The sequence below is a fragment of the Muscardinus avellanarius genome (assembly GCF_963383645.1).
Source record: "Muscardinus avellanarius genome assembly, chromosome: 13".
Classification (NCBI taxonomy): domain Eukaryota; kingdom Metazoa; phylum Chordata; class Mammalia; order Rodentia; family Gliridae; genus Muscardinus; species Muscardinus avellanarius.
The window spans coordinates 1421696-1438990 of NC_137799.1; the positions used below are offsets into that span (position 1 = coordinate 1421696).

Here is a 17295-nt window from a genome sequence, read left to right on the forward strand (position 1 = left end):
GAAGGGGCCGCCACCCTTGCCCATGACCGCCTCCCTTGGGCCACAGGCTTCAGCGGGCACCTGTGCCAGTATGATGTGGACGAGTGTGCCAGCACGCCTTGCAAAAATGGTGCCAAGTGTCTGGACGGGCCCAGCACCTACACCTGCGTGTGCTCGGAAGGTACAGTGGGGAGGCCATGCGGGCTGGGCGCTGGGCAGCCGGGGCGAGTGGTAGCCATGAAGGGCACAGATCAGAATACTTGTGCCTGGGGCCAGGGAGACCCCGTGGAAGAGACTGGCTCCGGTCGGTGTCTCAAGGAATTGGCGGCCCCATGTCCGGGCAGGGGCAGGCCCTGAGCGCGCTCGTGTCCACCTGTGCCCTGACCCAGGCTACACAGGGACCCACTGCGAGGTGGACATCGACGAGTGTGACCCTGACCCCTGTCACTACGGCTCCTGCCAGGACGGCGTGGCAGCCTTCTCCTGCCTCTGCCAGCCCGGCTACACGGGCCACCACTGTGAAACCAACATCAACGAATGCCACAGCCAGCCCTGCCGCCACGGGGGCACGTGCCAGGACCGTGACAATGCCTACCTGTGCTCCTGCCTCAAGGGCACCACAGGTGCGCGTCGTGCCGGTGGCGGGCGGTGGCGGGCGGAGTGGGTGGGGTTCTGGTGCTGACCACCACCCACCCTCGCCAGGACCCAACTGTGAGGTCAACCTGGACGACTGTGCCTCCAGCCCCTGCGACTCAGGCACGTGTCTGGACAAGATCGATGGCTACGAGTGTGCGTGTGAGCCAGGCTACACAGGTGCGCGGTCCTGCCGGACAGGGACAGATGGGGCAGGGGTCAGCGTTTGAGATCAGTCCCAAAGATCCAGGATGGGCAGGCTGGGAGACCCTGGGACTGGCCGGGGCTTGAGTGTCTGGATGGCAGAGCCGGGTGCCCAGCACCCAGCCGTGGAGCCGCTAGCCTGGCTAACGCTGTGGACAGCAGAGACCTGGCGAGCCCATCATCTCTGTGGGCAGGGCCAGCCTGACCATGTCACACACGGTCGTGCTCGGAGTCCAGGCTCCTGGGCCCACACTCTGCCACCTGCCATGAGCAGGCCCCCCGGCCTTTCTGGTCCTTGGGTTCTCAGTAGCCAGGGGACAGTGGCTGCCCGCGCACGCCCCTAGAGGACAGCAGAGGGAGTGGCAGCGCGTGGCCTGCAGCCCCAGGGGCGAAGCAGCTGGGACACCCCAGAAGAGCTGCAGTTCCCTGGTTTGGCTGATGGCGGGAGGCCGCCTGCCTGCGGCCCCAGCCCCCAGGGTCTCCACGTCTCAGCCCAGCCCCTCCCACAGGGAGCATGTGTAACATCAACATCGACGAGTGCGCAGGCAACCCCTGCCACAACGGGGGCACCTGTGAGGACGGCATCAACAGCTTCACCTGCCGCTGCCCCGAGGGCTACCACGACCCCACCTGCCTGTCCGAGGTCAACGAGTGCGACAGCAGCCCCTGCGTCCATGGGGCCTGCCGCGACAGCCTCAACGGGTACGGCAGGCTGTGGCAGGCAGCGTCCGCCTGGCCTCGGGGTTCTGTGAGGGCGGGCGGGCAGGCGGGCGGAAGGGGCGAGCGGCTCCTGCCAGGCCAGTGGGCCGTCCAGGCCTTCCAGATGCCTGGTCTCTGCCCTGACCACATGTGTTCTGAGGCCCCAGTGGCGGCGCAGTGTCCAGAGCACACCCCTGTAACGTGCCTGGCACCGCTCTGCCTGGAAAGCCATTTAAGTTGTTTCGCACAGCCGGTCGCAGTGGCGCACACTTGTCATCCCAGCATTCGGGAGGCTGAGACATGAGGATCGTGGTTCGTAGCCAGCCTCAGTTACTTAGGCCCTTTGCAACTCAGTGAGACCCTGTTTCAAAATAAAGAATAAAAAATAGGGCTGGGGTGGAGCTCGGAGGTAGAATGCCCCTGGGCTCCATCTCCAGTAACACACACACACACACACACACACACACACACACACACACAAACACACACACACACACAAAGTTCCATACAGAGGGTCAGTGGTTGGTCGTGCACCAAATGAGCAATGGAGGGCCTTCGGCTCTGGCCCCCAATACCCTGAGGCCCCTGCATTCCCTGGCCCCGGTGCTGTCCCAGAGCTGCTATACACAGGCCTCACCAGCTGTGACCCGGGAGGGCGCTGTCACCCCATTTCAAAGGATGCAGGTGGGGGGAACACCCCCACGCCATGGCAGAGCCAGGTCCCGGGGCCCAGGCCCATGCCACCGGGCCAGGCCTGACCTGGGCACCCTTCCAGGTACAAGTGTGACTGCGACCCTGGGTGGAGCGGGACCAACTGTGACGTCAACAACAACGAATGTGAGTCGAACCCCTGCGTCAACGGCGGTACGTGCAAGGACATGACCGGCGGCTACGTGTGCACGTGCCGGGAAGGCTTCAGTGGTGAGTGGACCGGGGCTAGCCACTGACCGCTGGGGGCTCAGGATGCAGCGCGGGCGTCGCCTTCCGAGGCGCAGATAGGCCCCTGCTCCCCACCAGGAAAGAAGGAGTGTGCAGGGGGAGATGCGCTGACCTCTGTCCCCTCTCTCCAGGACCCAACTGCCAGACCAACATCAACGAGTGTGCTTCCAACCCATGTCTGAACCAGGCCACGTGCATAGACGACATCGCCGGCTACAAGTGCAGCTGCTTGCTGCCCTACACAGGTGAGGGCCACCCGCGTGTAGCTCCCACACCCCTGTCTAACAGGCGTTCTGGAAGGCTCTGTGCCTTACTGAAGGCCTTAGGCCCTGCAGTATTTGGGCCTGGGCCTGGGGGTAGAGCGGCCAGTTGTACAAACAGATGGATGCCCAGTAGGAAGTTTCAGCATCTGTGGCCTGGGTATCTCTTGTGGCCCGGCTGTGTGGGAGGCAAGTCAGTGAGACCCTCTGTGGGCAGAGCGGGGAATGGGGTTTGGCTGCAGGGACCCCCCCTGGCTGCCACCCCCAATCCACTTGGGCCTCTGGGGCCATGCCGCCCTCCCCGGCTGCCAGGCCTGAGGGATTCATTTGACGATGAGCCCCTTTGTGTGATGGAAACAAGGGGCCCTCTGTCTAGACTGAGCAGCGTCGAGGGATAATTCCCTGAGCGGCCCAGCCCAAGGGGCTATGGGCAGTGGGCCCCGAGCATTAAACATGAAGGTCCACCTCGCGAGGGCCCGTGGACCCCATTATGGGTGCAGAGGATGCTGCTCTGGGCATCCTGAGGGGTCCTGCCTGGGCAGGGTGGGGGTCTGTGCCTGTGTTCCCATGATACCCTGCAGCCCATGTCCAAAACAGTGTTTTCTTAGACCGATGTTAGGGGCCTGGGTTTTGTCTCCCAAGTCAGTCAGCGAGGAAGCTCAGGGCGGCCGTGTGCACGTTGCGCCCCCTCGAACGCACTGCCATGGGGCTGGCGGGAGGAGCCGGCCGGGGCTGGCCTGCTTCCTGCCTGCCCGCTTCCTGCCTCCCTCTGTACAATTGTCGGAAACTCTGCGAAGTTCCTGCCTGCCCAGGTCACCGTGGAAACCGATAGCGAGAGAGGCCTGGAAAGTCGCACTAGCAGGCCGGGGACATGGCGGGAGACGAGGAAGATAATGCTTCCTCGCTCCGAGGAGGCCGCCCATGGCTGTAAACAGGAAAGCCGGCCCGAGGCGCCGGCCAGGAGTCACTGGGGTGCATATGCTCCCAGCAGTGCTTTACCAGCCTCCCTGAGGCCCTGAGCTGCACCTGGTGCGCTCCGACAAGCAGGGCATGCTCAGGGCTGCAGTGGTGTGGTCTCCCCTCCAGAGTGGGGAGCCTGAGCTCATCTCTGCCCTTGTGGCCTTTGCCAATAGCCTCCTGTGACCCAGAGCCCCCGATTTGCTCCAGGGATTTTCTTTGTCCCCCCAAAATGAGGAGGGGGCTGGGGTGCCAAAGCTCCCAGGTCCCCACCAAGCTGGGGCACCTGTTCCCGTCTCTAGGTGCTCCTGGCTGGGGGAAGCTGGCAGCGGCTTCAGCGTGAGCGTCTGGTCTGTCTTCAGCCTCCTAGGCTTGGGACCCAACTCGGCTGGGAACATACAGTGCCTTTCCCATGGGTGCCAGCTGGCTCCGGTCGGGTGAGACCCCAGACTGGTCCCGGGTCTCACTGAATATTTCTCCCCAGGAGCCACGTGTGAGGTGGTGCTGGCCCCGTGCGCTCCCAGCCCCTGCAAAAACAGTGGGGTGTGCAAGGAGTCCGAGGACTACGAGAGCTTTTTCTGCATCTGCCCCGTGGGCTGGCAGGGTGAGGCAGGCCTGGCCCTGGCCGAGGGGGCGCAGGGTGGGAGGGGAGGAGGGCACAGGCTCTGTCGTAGGAGACAGGCATGCAGGTGCCAAGGTCTCTTCCCATCCCAAGGATCTGTAGGCTTCCTGAGTCAAAGTTGGGGGACAGAGGCCAGTCCTGAGAAGAGGAGGCCCACGCTGGGGGGTTGGGGAGATGGAGCGGCTGGGGCCTGGGGTGGAGGCTGTAGGTGGCTGACCTCCTTCCTCACTGTAGGGCAGACCTGCGAGATTGATGTCAACGAGTGTGTGAAGAGCCCGTGCCAGAATGGTGCGTCCTGCCACAACACGAACGGTGGCTACCGCTGCCTCTGCCAGGCGGGTTACACAGGGCGCAACTGTGAGACCGACATTGACGACTGCCGGCCCAGTGAGTGGCCAAGCCGGCTCCAGCCGTCTTGGGTGTCTGTCCACCGGGAGCCCCTGGAGGTCAGGGGAGAGGGGCTGTGCCAGCGCCCAGCCCAGGTGGTGTCAGCCGGCAGGGCCCAGAGGCCTGCTGGGGAGTCGAGGTCAGATGCCAACGACGTGCTAGGGGCAGGGGTAGGCGCTGTCTAGTAAGCACCGCTGTGGGCCTTGCAGGGCCTAACCCGGAGCGTTCCGAAAGGCCTCCAAACCAGCTGGGCAGCTCGTGGTTGCAGGACACGGGCCAGCCGACTCAGCCCTTGTCAGGCCCCACCAAGGTGCCTGGCTGCCCTCAGGCACAGAAGCTGGGATTGGGAGACACTGAGGGTGGGCCAGGCGTCACAGTGGGGAGGGGAGAGAGTGCCACTCAGCTCTGGCTTGGCTCATTAAGCAAGCCAAGTCACCCCACCCAGGCCTGAGGAAGCGCGGACCCTAGGCCCCAGGACACCTTTGCCCCCGAGGGCCGGCCTCGCTGCAGCCCTGGCAGCGCCGGTGGCGCCGCGCCCACCGCAGGCTCACCCTTCTGTTCCCTCCCAGACCCCTGCCACAACGGCGGCTCCTGCACGGATGGCATCAACACGGCCTTCTGCGACTGCCTGCCTGGCTTCCAGGGAGCCTTCTGTGAGGAGGACATCGACGAGTGTGCCAGCAACCCCTGTCGCCACGGGGGCAACTGCACGGACTGCGTGGACAGCTACACCTGCACCTGCCCCCCGGGCTTCAACGGCATCCATTGTGAGAACAACACCCCCGACTGCACGGAGAGGTGAGCCTGCGCCGAGGCCCGGCTGCACGCTGGGACCGGGCTGAGGTGAGCGGGAAGCGGGCCACACGGCATCCGGCATCCTGGCCCGCTGAGCAGGTGTGTGTCCAGGTCTATTAGACACTCGGTTTTAATGGAGTAGAATCCGCTGGGTTGTTTTTTATGTTTTTTGGGTTTTTTTTTTGCGGTCCTGGGGATGCAACCCAGGGGCATTCTACCTCTGAGGGACAGCCCCAGCCTATATTTTATTCTTTATTTTGAAACAGGGTCTCACTAAGTTGCAGAGGGCCTAAGTAGCTGAGGCTGTCCGTGAACCAGGATCCTCCTGTCTCAGCCTCCCGAATGCTGGGATTACAAGTGTGCGCCACCATGCCTGGCCGAGTCTGTTTTTTACAGTGTTGGGGACATAACCCAAGGATTCGTGAATGCTAGGCAAACCTGTTCTGATCATACCCCTAACTGGAAGGCCTTCATTGTGTTGTAGTATCCCTCCTAGAAGGGCCATTGTGGCCTTGAAACAGGAACCCCACAGCCATCCAAAAGAGTTGGCAGGCCTTCTGTCAGACGGAGCCTGGTAACCGCCCGCTTCCTCTGGCCTTGGTCGCAGGGGCTCAGTGCTCAGTGTCTGCTCTGGTTTGTGACGGGGTGATCTTCCATTTTACTTGCACACTCTGATTTCTCCCTCTTTTCTTTAAGCGCCATTACCTGTGTGTGTAAAACCCCTTTCAGCATGAGCCAGGCTTAGTTACTTGGGAGGCTGAGGCCGGAGGATCACGGGTTCTTGGCCAGCTTCAGCAACTTAGTGAAACCGTTTCTAAATAAAAAGTGAAAAGGGTTGGGGGGTCTTCTTCAGCAGTAGAATGCCCTGGGTCCGATCCCCAGTACCAACACCACCAAAAACATCAAAGGCAGAGGCGGGGTGTGCCGCGACGTGAGCCCCGACGGGGACATTGCTGTGGCAGCGCCTTCGGCTGGCCCATGCCCTCACCCCTCCTCGCCTGCCCTCCTCCAGCTCCTGCTTCAACGGTGGCACCTGCGTGGATGGCATCAACGCCTTCACCTGCCTGTGCCCACCGGGCTTCGCGGGCAGCTACTGCCAACACGATGTGAACGAGTGTGACTCGCGGCCCTGCCTGCACGGCGGCACCTGCCAGGACAGCTACGGTGCCTACAAGTGCACCTGCCCCCAGGGCTACACTGGCCTCAACTGCCAGGTGAGCGGGCGGACTGCGTGCCCCTGGGCCGGGGGGGACTGCCAAGCCCAGGCTCTGAATTACCAGCCAGTGCCCAGCCTGGGCTGTGCTGCGCGGGAGGAGTCGTGGGTGTGTAGACGGGATACCTTCCGTGGCCGGCGACGAGCCCGCCCTGCCGGTGGGGAAGCGGGTCATCTCGGTGGAGTGGCTGAGCTAGTGCTTAGCTGGGTCAGGCATGAGTGTGAAGTGCTCGTTGCCGCTGAACGCCCTCCCATGGGCCACGATGCCAAGCCTTCCAGGGCCTGAGAGTAAGTTAGAGCCGGGCCGGGCCCGAGCTGCTCCGGGGCTGGGGAGCCGAGGCTCCCAGGCCTCTCCGTCCCCGCCTTCTGTTCTGCAGAAGGGGGTCACAGCCCATCCCGGGTGTGAGAACGGTTCCATGGCTGGTGCACTTGCTGAGCACCCAGTGGGGATGCAGGAGGGTTCCCATCGGCAGCCGGGGGAGTGGGTGGTGCTCATGGCGCCCTGCCCCTGGCCTGTCCACAGGACCTGGTGCGCTGGTGCGACTCCTCTCCCTGTAAGAACGGGGGCAAGTGCTGGCAGGCCAGCACCCTGTACCGCTGTGAGTGCCACAGCGGCTGGACTGGCCTGCACTGTGATGTGCCTAGCGTCTCCTGCGAGGTGGCGGCCCGGCAGCAAGGTGAGCTGCGCCCGGCGGCGGGGCGGGTGGGCTGGTCCCAAGGACGAGCCTGAGCCTCCCTCTCCCCCTGCCCTGCCCACAGCCGTCGACGTGGCGCACCTGTGCCGGCACGGCGGGCTGTGTGTGGACGCGGGTAATACCCACCGCTGCCGCTGCCAGGCAGGCTACACCGGCAGCTACTGCGAGGAAGAGGTGGACGAGTGCTCACCCAGCCCCTGCCAGAACGGGGCCACCTGCACCGACTACCTGGGCGGCTACTCCTGCAAGGTGCGTTCTTGGGGGCGTGGCGTGAGAGGCACCTGCCTGAGGAGACTGCGCCCTCAGCCGGCCCTTGACCGAGGAGGGCCCCCCGCCGGGCTCGCGGCCCCTCGCCTCGGTCCTATGGGCCAGGTCTTGCCCACTGCCAGGCAGACTCTAGCCGAAAGGCCTGCCCCGGCTGTGGGGGAAGGCAGCTGGTGACCCTGCCTGTCTGCCCGGCGGAGTGGGGAGCTTGTGCCGTTGCCCCGCTGAGCCGCAGCCGGCCCCGGCTCTCTCCCTGTGCAGTGCGTGGCGGGCTACCACGGAGCCAACTGCTCGGAGGAGATCAACGAGTGCCTGTCCCAGCCCTGCCAGAACGGGGGCACCTGCATTGACCTCACCAACACCTACAAGTGCTCCTGCCCCCGGGGCACCCAGGGTGAGCCCCACCAAGGCCGGGGTCCCACGTCCATTGGGACAACTAGCTGAAACTCCAGTGTGCCTTGTGGGCTGGGGCTGGGTCAGAGCTGGCCAGCGAAGGGGCTGTGGGGGGTGTCCTGGCAGAAAATGTGGGGCCCAGCCGGCACTGTCAGCACTCTGCTTTTCCTGAGCATCCAAGGGGGCCGTGACGCACAGGGTGGAAGGGCGGGGCTGCAGCCGGCACCAGCCCTGACGGCACCACCCGCAGGTGTGCACTGCGAGATCAACGTGGACGACTGTGCCCCGCCCCTCGACCCCGCCTCCCGGAGCCCCAAGTGTTTCAACAACGGCACCTGCGTGGACCAGGTGGGCGGCTATAGCTGCACCTGCCCGCCCGGCTTCGTGGGTGAGCGGTGTGAGGGCGACGTCAACGAGTGCCTGTCCAACCCCTGCGACCCGCGTGGCACCCAGAACTGCGTGCAGCGTGTCAACGATTTCCACTGCGAGTGCCGTGCCGGCCACACTGGTGAGCGCCGAGTGCTGCAGCCCGGGCGAGGGGTGGGGTGGCGGGGCGGGGGCGGGCCTCATGGTCCCTCTCACCCCACTCACCCCAGGGCGCCGCTGCGAGTCTGTCATCAATGGCTGCAAGGGCGCGCCTTGCAAGAACGGGGGCACCTGTGCCGTGGCCGCCAACACTGCCCGCGGCTTCATCTGCAAGTGTCCTGCGGTACGTACAAAACAAACAGCCACGCGCAGCAGAGCTGGGCAGCCTCATTCCCCAGAGCTCACCCTCTAAGGGTTCTGGGCACACTTTCTTGGGGAAGGATACCCCAGCTCCTCATTTGTTACATTTATTTCTTTTATTGATAAATTTTGCCAATTATATTTTATTAACATCCTATTTAAATTTTTTAAAATGACCAAACAAAGCCAGGCATGGTGGCACATGCTTGTAGTCCCAGCATTTGAGAGGCCAAGACAGGAGGATCATGGTTCACAGACAGCCTCAGCTACTTGGCCCTTCAACTCAGTGAGACCCTGTTTCAAAAATAAAAAGACTAAAGAATAGGGCTGGGGTGTAACTTGGAGGTAGAATGGCCCTGGGTTCCATCCCCAGTACTGAAAAAAAAATTACCAAACAAAAGCCTTCAAGTTGGGCCTTATTTCTGCCTATAACAACAAAAAGAAGGCAGGCTGGAATATTGGAGAAAAAAGATGATGGCTATAATTCTGAACACACTTAAAATACAGTAGGCAGACGCCCCGAGGGGCTAGAGAGTCAGACCGTCCAACCGACGGCGCAGTGGTTGCAACGACAGGACTCGCCTGTTCCGTCTTAACCAGCTTTGAGAGGAGGTGTAGGTTCATGGGACACTCGAGCCGAGGCACGGAGTGCTTGGGTCCCCTCTCCTCGTGGTGTCCCCATCCAGGCCTTGCCCAGGGTGGTGCCGGTCATGTTCCGCGTCTGTGCTTTGCTGCAGCGTGCCTCTGGGTGTCCGGCACACCTATAACGATGCACATCGGCCACCAGAGTGTCCCACGAGCTCGGCCCTAAGTTCCTGGGTGCTGCCGGCTTGTCCCTCCCTCCACCTGGCAAACCCTCAGGACCCCGGGCCTCTCACTGTCCGGGAATGTGTCTTAGGGCGGGGGGAAGGCTGAAGCCCCCGCTCTGAGGAGTGGGAGTGGTGGTGCTGCTGGCCTGGGCTGGGTGCATGGCGTGGGGGACCGCGCCCTGACCCCTGCGCCCCCACACAGGGCTTCGAGGGCGCCACATGTGAGAACGACGGCCGTGCCTGCGGCTCCCTGCGCTGCCTCAACGGCGGCACGTGCGTCTCAGGCGCGCGCAGCCCCAGCTGCCTGTGCCTGAGCCCCTTCACGGGCCCCGAGTGCCAGTTCCCGGCCAGCAGCCCCTGCCTGGGCGCCAACCCCTGCTACAACCAGGGCAGCTGCGAGCCCACGGCCGAAAGCCCCTTCTACCGCTGCCTGTGCCCCGCCAAGTTCAACGGGCTCCTGTGCCACATCCTGGACCACAGCTTCGGCGGCGGGGCGGGCCGCGCCATCCCGCCCCCCCAGATCGAGGAGGCCTGCGAGCTGCCCGAGTGCCGGGAGGACGCCGGCAACAAGGTGTGCAGCCCCCAGTGCAACAACCATGCCTGCGGCTGGGACGGCGGCGACTGCTCGCTCAACTTCAACGACCCGTGGCAGAACTGCACGCAGGCCCTGCAGTGCTGGAAGTACTTCAGCGACGGCCGCTGCGACAGCCAGTGCAACACGGCCGGCTGCCTCTTCGACGGCTTCGACTGCCAGCACGCCGAGGGCCAGTGCAAGTAAGGGCGGGGCCCCAGGCGGCGGGAGGGCCCGGGACCCTCGGGACTGCCGCTGCCGGGGAGGGCGGGCGGCCCGCTGCGCAGCAACCTGAGCACCCCGTGCCCGCAGCCCCCTGTACGACCAGTACTGCAAGGACCACTTCAGCGACGGGCACTGCGACCAGGGCTGCAACGTGGCGGAGTGCGAGTGGGACGGGCTGGACTGCGCGGAGCACGTGCCCGAGCGCTTGGCGGCCGGCACGCTGGTGCTGGTGGTGCTGCTGCCACCCGAGCAGCTGCGCAACAACTCCTTCCACTTCCTGCGCGAGCTCAGCCGCCTGCTGCACACCAATGTGGTGTTTAAGCGTGACGCGCATGGCCGGCAGATGATCTTCCCCTACTACGGCCACGAGGAGGAGCTGCGCAAGCACCCCATCAAGCGCTCCCTGCTGCTGCCCGGCGGTGGAGGCGGGCGCCAGCGCAGAGAGCTGGACCCCATGGACGTTCGCGGGTGAGTGTGCCACGGCTCCAGCCAGTGCCGTCGGTTACTCGGCGCCCCCTCCCAGCCCTCCAGTCAGAGCTGCCTAACTCTGCCAGCGCACCTGGGGCAGGCAGCCCTTGCCCGGCTTCACGGTAAAGACGCCTAGGTTCCAGGAGGACCTGGGAGTTCAGAGCCTGCACAGCCAAGGGGGAAGGCATCGTGGGTAGCACCGGTCGGCAGAGCCCTCTGCCCACGCAGCGGTTTTGAGGTTCTGTGTAGCACAGAGGCTGAGCTGGCTAACGCCTCTAGAAGCCTCATGCAATGGTGCGTAGCTGTAATCCCAGCACTCAGGAGGCTGAAACAGGAGGATTTCAGGTTCAAGGCTAGCTTATGCAATTTAGTAAGAGTGTGAGTGTGTGTGTGTGTGTGTGTGTGTGTGTGTGTGCGCGCGCGTGCTGGGAATTAAACCCCCAGGGGCATTCTATCTTGGAGCTAAACCCCCAGCCCGAATTTTTATTATTTATTTTGAAACAAGGTCTCACTAGGTTGCAGAGGGCTTCACTAAGTAGCTGCGGCTGGCCATGAGCCCTGAACCCTGATCCTCCTGTCTCAGCCTTCCAAGTATGGGAATTACAAACATGCTCCACCACGCCCAGCTTGAGACCCTTTCTTAAAAAAAGAAAAATGGCTGGGAATGTGGCTCCGTAGTAGAAGACCCTGGGTTCAAGTCCCTGTGCCACCAAAATATAAAACAAAGTCTTCAGGGGCCCCCACGGGGCTGACCCCCGCCCAGAGGAGAAGGCAGCCCACTCGCTGTGGCTGCCTCATCTGGGGCGGCATGGGGGCAGCTTGTGCGTGCTGCTGTCATGGGGTGCAGAAGCGCCGGCTGGCTGGGCTCTCCCCATGGCCCACTAGCCTCTCACCCTTTCCTGCTTGGCCCACGGAATAGCCGGGTGCACCTCGTGCGCCCTGAACGCGTGGCTCTGCGCTCGTGACCCTGTTCTGCGGGATGGCTGGCGGTGTTGGCACTGGAGCCCTGCGTGGGAGGGGGCATCCTGCTGCTGTGCCACCCGTGCTCCTGCCAGGTTCTGAGCCCATCTCCCGACCCCTGTGGAGGTCTGGGCGGCCACACGCACACCTCTGTGGGGCCTGGTACAGCTCCTGGGTGGGGTCCAGCTTTCTGGGCATCACACTGAGATGAAGTTGGGTGTTTGGGCACCTCAGGGAGTCGCAGGGGCTGGGAGAGCGTGCCGAGGTTCTGTGGTGGGCGCCTGCAGGAGGGCGGCTCGCTCCCGGGGTCAGACCTGCTTCCTGCCAGCAGGACAGTGGCCTGGGGCCAGGGCTGACGGGGGCCGCCGTTACGGCGTCTGGTCCCAGCCCCATGTGTGCACTCCCAGGTCCATCGTCTACCTGGAGATCGACAACCGGCAGTGTGTCCAGTCGTCCTCCCAGTGCTTCCAGAGCGCCACCGACGTGGCTGCCTTCCTGGGCGCGCTGGCCTCGCTGGGCAGCCTCAACATCCCCTACAAGATCGAAGCTGTGCAGAGTGAGTGCTGCCCGCCCCGCCCCCACCTGGGCTCCGCTGCCTGGGAGGGGCGCCCGTCCCACACGCTCTCACCCTGGTGCCACCACTGCCTGGGAGGGGCGTGCCCATCCCACATGCTCTCGCCCTGGTGCCACTGCCCCGCAGAGTTTAGAAAATTCCTTCTGGAATTTTCTGCATGGCACGCCTTCCGTGACAGCCATGACAGTTGTCGGAGGAGCTGCCCCCAGGGATGAGCACACCCCCCATAATGTGGGAGCCTTTTCTCTCCCCACCCCTTCCCCCTGATTTTTCTTTGTTGGGTATTATTTCAAAATCATTACAGCTTTTTAAAGAGAGAGAGAGAGAGAAAGAGAGAAGAATTGATCGGTGTCATGTGAAGTGTTGAAGTTTGTATCTTGAAAATCCCCCTAAATCCTTTGTCTTAACAGCTCAGTGCAAGTGCAGTGATTTGAAGTTGGCTAATCCTTCTCCCCGAGAGGGGAGAAAAGCAAGCGCCGTCTCCAGATAGTCGGCCGGTGCAGGAGAGAATTTAGCAATAGTTTGCAATTCTGATTAATCGCGTAGAAAATGACCTTATTTTGGGGGGCGGGATGGAGGAGAGCAGGTGAGGAGGCGGCCAGGCACGGAGCTAGTCCGCCGCCCCCCGCCTCCCAAGCTGCGCGCTGACGCGGGCGCTGCCCGCAGGTGAGACGGTGGAGCCGCCGCCGCCCTCGCAGCTGCACCTCATGTACGTGGCCGCGGCCGCCTTCCTGCTGCTCTTCTTTGTGGGCTTCGGGGTGCTGTTGTCCCGCAAGCGCCGGCGGCAGCATGGCCAGCTCTGGTTCCCGGAGGGCTTCAAGGTGTCGGAGGCCAGCAAGAAGAAGCGGCGGGAGCCCCTGGGCCAGGACTCCGTGGGCCTCAAGTGAGTGGACGCTGCCCCCGGGGGCTGGGAGGCAGGCCCTCTGTGCTTCCTGGGGGGGCTCAGTCTCACCTCCTACCCCCTTGCCAGGCCCCTGAAAAATGCCTCGGACGGCGCGCTCATGGACGACAACCAGAATGAGTGGGGGGATGAGGGCCTGGAGGCCAAGAAGTTTCGGGTGAGTCCCAGGGCTTCCGTGGGGGCTTCTGCGCCCCTCCTCTCCCCGGGGCTCACAGGACATGTCTCTGCTCCCGCCCCCAAACTTAGTTCGAGGAACCTGTGGTTCTTCCCGACCTGGATGACCAGACAGACCACCGGCAGTGGACCCGGCAGCACCTGGACGCTGCAGACCTGCGCGTGTCCGCCATGGCTCCCACACCGCCCCAGGGCGAGGCCGACCCTGACTGCGTGGATGTCAACGTCCGAGGGCCCGGTGAGACCCCAACCCTGCCCTGTAGCTGCTCCCCCCACCCCACAGCTGCCCTCCCTCCCGCAGGGGAGACCACGCAGCCGGAGGAGGGGCTCTGACCTGCTCCTCACTGGCTTCTTCTCAGGCTCATCCACCTCTTAGATACCCAGAGTCTGGACACTGCCCCCAGGAGCATGCTGGGACTATGTAGGGAGCAGTGGTAGCCTCAGGTGCAATTGAGGGGTCAAATAAAGATAAGGGGGCGCTGAGTGTTTTTCCTGGTGGAGGCGGGGAGCCAGTGAGCCTGGGAGTCTGCTCTGAGGTCACTCTGTGCCCTGAACACTATTTTGTGAGACATCCAGAGAGCACTGCCTGTCTGCATATTTTCTCTGGCGCAGGCTGGTGGGATCTCCACCACCTGCCAGCAAGTACCTGTCCCCAAGGAGCAGGATGCTTCAGCAGCTGCTGCTGCGTGCAGGTCCCGCGTATACCAGGCCGCCTGTCCACACAGCGCCCCGAGTCCACACAGCGCCTGTCCACACAGCGCTTGTCCACACAGCGCTGTCCACACAGCGCCCCTGTCCACACAGCGCCCCGAGGGGCTGACGCTGAGCCCCTTGTCCGCCCCCTGCAGATGGCTTCACCCCGCTCATGATCGCCTCCTGCAGCGGAGGGGGGCTGGAGACGGGCAACAGCGAGGAGGATGAGGACGCGCCTGCGGTCATCTCGGACTTCATCTACCAGGGCGCCAGCCTGCACAACCAGACAGACCGCACCGGCGAGACCGCCCTGCACTTGGCGGCCCGCTATTCGCGCTCGGATGCCGCCAAGCGCCTGCTGGAGGCCAGCGCGGACGCCAACATTCAGGACAACATGGGCCGCACCCCGCTGCACGCTGCCGTGTCCGCAGACGCCCAGGGCGTCTTCCAGGTAGGCCTGCTGCTCACAGCCCCTTGGGGTGCCCAGGTGTCAGTCGGGTGCGCTCTGTCCTCTGTGGGAAGCTACCACAGGTAGCTACCCACAGAGTGGCCCAGCATGGAGCCTGCAGGTGGGACAGGACAGGCTTACGGGGGCTCACAGGCTATAGGCCCGGTCCAGCGCTATGCCCCCCTTAGCCCCTCCCCTCAGCCACGGCTGCAGGCATGGCCTTTGGCAGTGAGAGGCCTTTAGAGACTGAGCTCCTCCTTTAAACCTCTGCTCTGGCCTTGCCCAGAGCCCGGCGCAGGGCTGGATTGTGGGATTTGGAGTCTGGGTCTCGGGGCACTCCCTAGAGCAAAGGCTCTTCCTGAAAGCCAGTGAGGCCTCCTGTCCGTGCCAGGCTCCCGGCCCCCCGGAGCAGACTCAGATGGGCACAAGCTGGCCATCACAGGAAGCTTGCCATTGGGGAGTTTCTGAACTCCAATGACAGGTTGCCCTTCTGCAGAAATAAGAATTAAGAAGTCGGTATGGTGGGCACTACTGTAATCCCAGCATTGGGAGGCTGAGGCAGGAGGATCACGGTTCACAGACAGCCTCACCTACTTAGTGAGGCCCTTTGCAACTCAGTGAGATCCCGTTTCAAAATAAAGAATAAAAAATAGGGTTGGACTTGCCGGGTGTGGTGGCGCACGCTTGTAATCCCCGCGCTTGGGAGGCAGAGACAGGAAGATTGCGCGGGTTCAAAGCCAGACGCACGCGCTGGCTTAGGAGACCCTGTTTCCAAATAAAAATGTAAAAATAGGTCTGGGAGTGTAGCCCGGAGGTAGAAGGGCTTCCAGGAACCCCAGTACCACCAAAAAAAAAAAAAAATAGGGCTGGAGGGTGGCACTCAGAGGTAGAATGCCCCTGGCTGAGTTCCATCCCCTGTACTGCAAACAAAATAAATAAAGAAAGAAAGAAAGAAAGAAAGAAAGAAAGAAAGAAAGAAAGAAAGAAAGAAAAGAGAAAGAAAGAAAGAATTGAGGCTATCCTTAAGAGAAAAGTTAGAACGAGCCCCAGGAGCAGGCCCAGGCTTCGCAAGCACCTGTGTACCTTTGTGTTCAGCTTCCTCAGCACAGAGACAGAGGCTCCGGTGGGGCTCTGTGGAGCCAGGGCAGAGCTGTGGGTTTCTCACCCACCAGTAGGGTGACCACCCTTCCCACCAGCTGCTCAGGGCAAGATGGCACCGCAGGGCCGCCCGTCTCCTGGCCCTGGGTGCACGTGGCTGATCTCAGTGGCTCTGCGGTATGGGATGGTGCTTGGCGCCGGGTTCACTCCTGGCTGCCGCCTCTGTGGCTGGATAGGAGAGTGGACTCCTGTTTCTGAGGTGCTCACGCAGGCCGTGGCGAGGGGGTCGCGAGGCTACACGTGGTCACCAGGGTCTGGGCTGCGTGGCCTCCAGCCCCTAGCACAAATCAGTGCCTCCCAAGCTGTGCCGGGCTCGAGGGCGGCCGAGCCCTGGTCCAGGTGTGGTCCCTGTCTGGGGCATCTGACTCGCGTTCATGCCGCCCGCCTGAGTCCTCCGTGTCTCCCAGATCCTCATCCGGAACCGAGCCACCGACCTGGACGCCCGCATGCATGATGGCACAACGCCGCTGATCCTGGCCGCGCGCCTGGCCGTGGAGGGCATGCTGGAGGACCTCATCAACTCCCATGCGGACGTCAATGCCGTGGATGACCTGGGTAGGGGCCACAGGGCAGCGGGGAGGGGGTCGGGGGGACACGGGCACACTGCTGCGGGCAGCTTCACCCACTCCGTCTGCTGCCCCACAGGCAAGTCAGCCCTGCACTGGGCCGCAGCCGTGAACAATGTGGACGCCGCGGTCGTGCTCCTGAAGAACGGAGCCAACAAGGACATGCAGAACAACAAGGTGAGTGTGGGGCGGGGCCTGCGCATGTGTGCGGGCCCTTCAGGGTGCCTGGGCACAGCCGGCTCCCCTGCGCCCGTCCCCGTCGCACACCACAGCCGTCCTTGGTTGGGTGCCTGGCCCACAGTGGCACCACGGACAGCGCAGGCGCCACTCTCAGTGCGGGCTCCCTCGTCGTGGCCCCTCTCCATCTCGCCCTCCCACGAGGCCATGGCAGCTCTTTGCTGAGCTGGGCCACTCCCTCTCCGCGCCAACCAAGGCTTCTCGCCGATCTCCTGCCTGTGGCCGGGGTCCTCCGGGCATAGAGTGCAGCTTCAGCCCTGCGCCCGCACTCTGCTGGTCTGGCTGCCTTTGGTCAGGCCCCTCCTGGGTGAGAGTCACGGAGGTGCCAGGCCGGGGGTGCTGTTGGACTCAGATCCTGATCCTGACTGTCTCGCGGGGTGATGGCCTCATAGACTCGTACTGGTCGGCAGGCACCCAGGCCTCGGGAGCCTTTAGTATTTCCGCACGGCAGCCTCTCAGGGCACAGGCCACGTCTGCTGGGCAGAGCAGACAGGGAAGGAGCTGAGACACCGGGACCTCTTCTGACCCCCTGCAGGCTCCCCCAGGCTCCTTCCCTGTGCCACAGTGCCCGTGGGAGCCTCAGCTCCTGCTGCCTGAGGGGGGAGCAAGGGCAGCCGCTAGGTTTTCACTGGGATCTTGACCCACGTATGGGCGAAGGCCTCGGATTTAGAGCATCTGGTGGGTCTCAGGGACTGATGGCCAGAAACTGGTGGCTAGGCGCTGTGGGCGGTGGGAATGGTCACGG

The 17295-nt window shown here is 63.2% G+C and overlaps 1 protein-coding gene across 1 annotated transcript in view; it reads left to right on the forward strand.

Moving 5' to 3' along the window:
• NOTCH1 (notch receptor 1) overlaps positions 1-17295 on the forward strand; it is a gene marked incomplete at both ends in the record, with an annotated part of 42710 nt that overhangs the window by 23861 nt on the left and 1554 nt on the right. The window contains 24 exons of the mRNA XM_080709394.1: positions 47-160; positions 369-602; positions 682-792; positions 1326-1518; positions 2291-2436; positions 2586-2699; positions 4156-4275; positions 4528-4680; positions 5250-5478; positions 6488-6689; positions 7212-7365; positions 7448-7632; positions 7909-8041; positions 8291-8548; positions 8637-8749; positions 9778-10349; positions 10459-10839; positions 12207-12355; positions 13040-13256; positions 13344-13431; positions 13521-13686; positions 14297-14592; positions 16155-16302; positions 16393-16490. Of these exons, the coding sequence (XP_080565520.1) occupies positions 47-160; positions 369-602; positions 682-792; positions 1326-1518; positions 2291-2436; positions 2586-2699; positions 4156-4275; positions 4528-4680; positions 5250-5478; positions 6488-6689; positions 7212-7365; positions 7448-7632; positions 7909-8041; positions 8291-8548; positions 8637-8749; positions 9778-10349; positions 10459-10839; positions 12207-12355; positions 13040-13256; positions 13344-13431; positions 13521-13686; positions 14297-14592; positions 16155-16302; positions 16393-16490 (4574 nt within the window). The remainder of the gene's footprint in view (positions 1-46; positions 161-368; positions 603-681; positions 793-1325; positions 1519-2290; positions 2437-2585; positions 2700-4155; positions 4276-4527; positions 4681-5249; positions 5479-6487; positions 6690-7211; positions 7366-7447; positions 7633-7908; positions 8042-8290; positions 8549-8636; positions 8750-9777; positions 10350-10458; positions 10840-12206; positions 12356-13039; positions 13257-13343; positions 13432-13520; positions 13687-14296; positions 14593-16154; positions 16303-16392; positions 16491-17295) is intronic.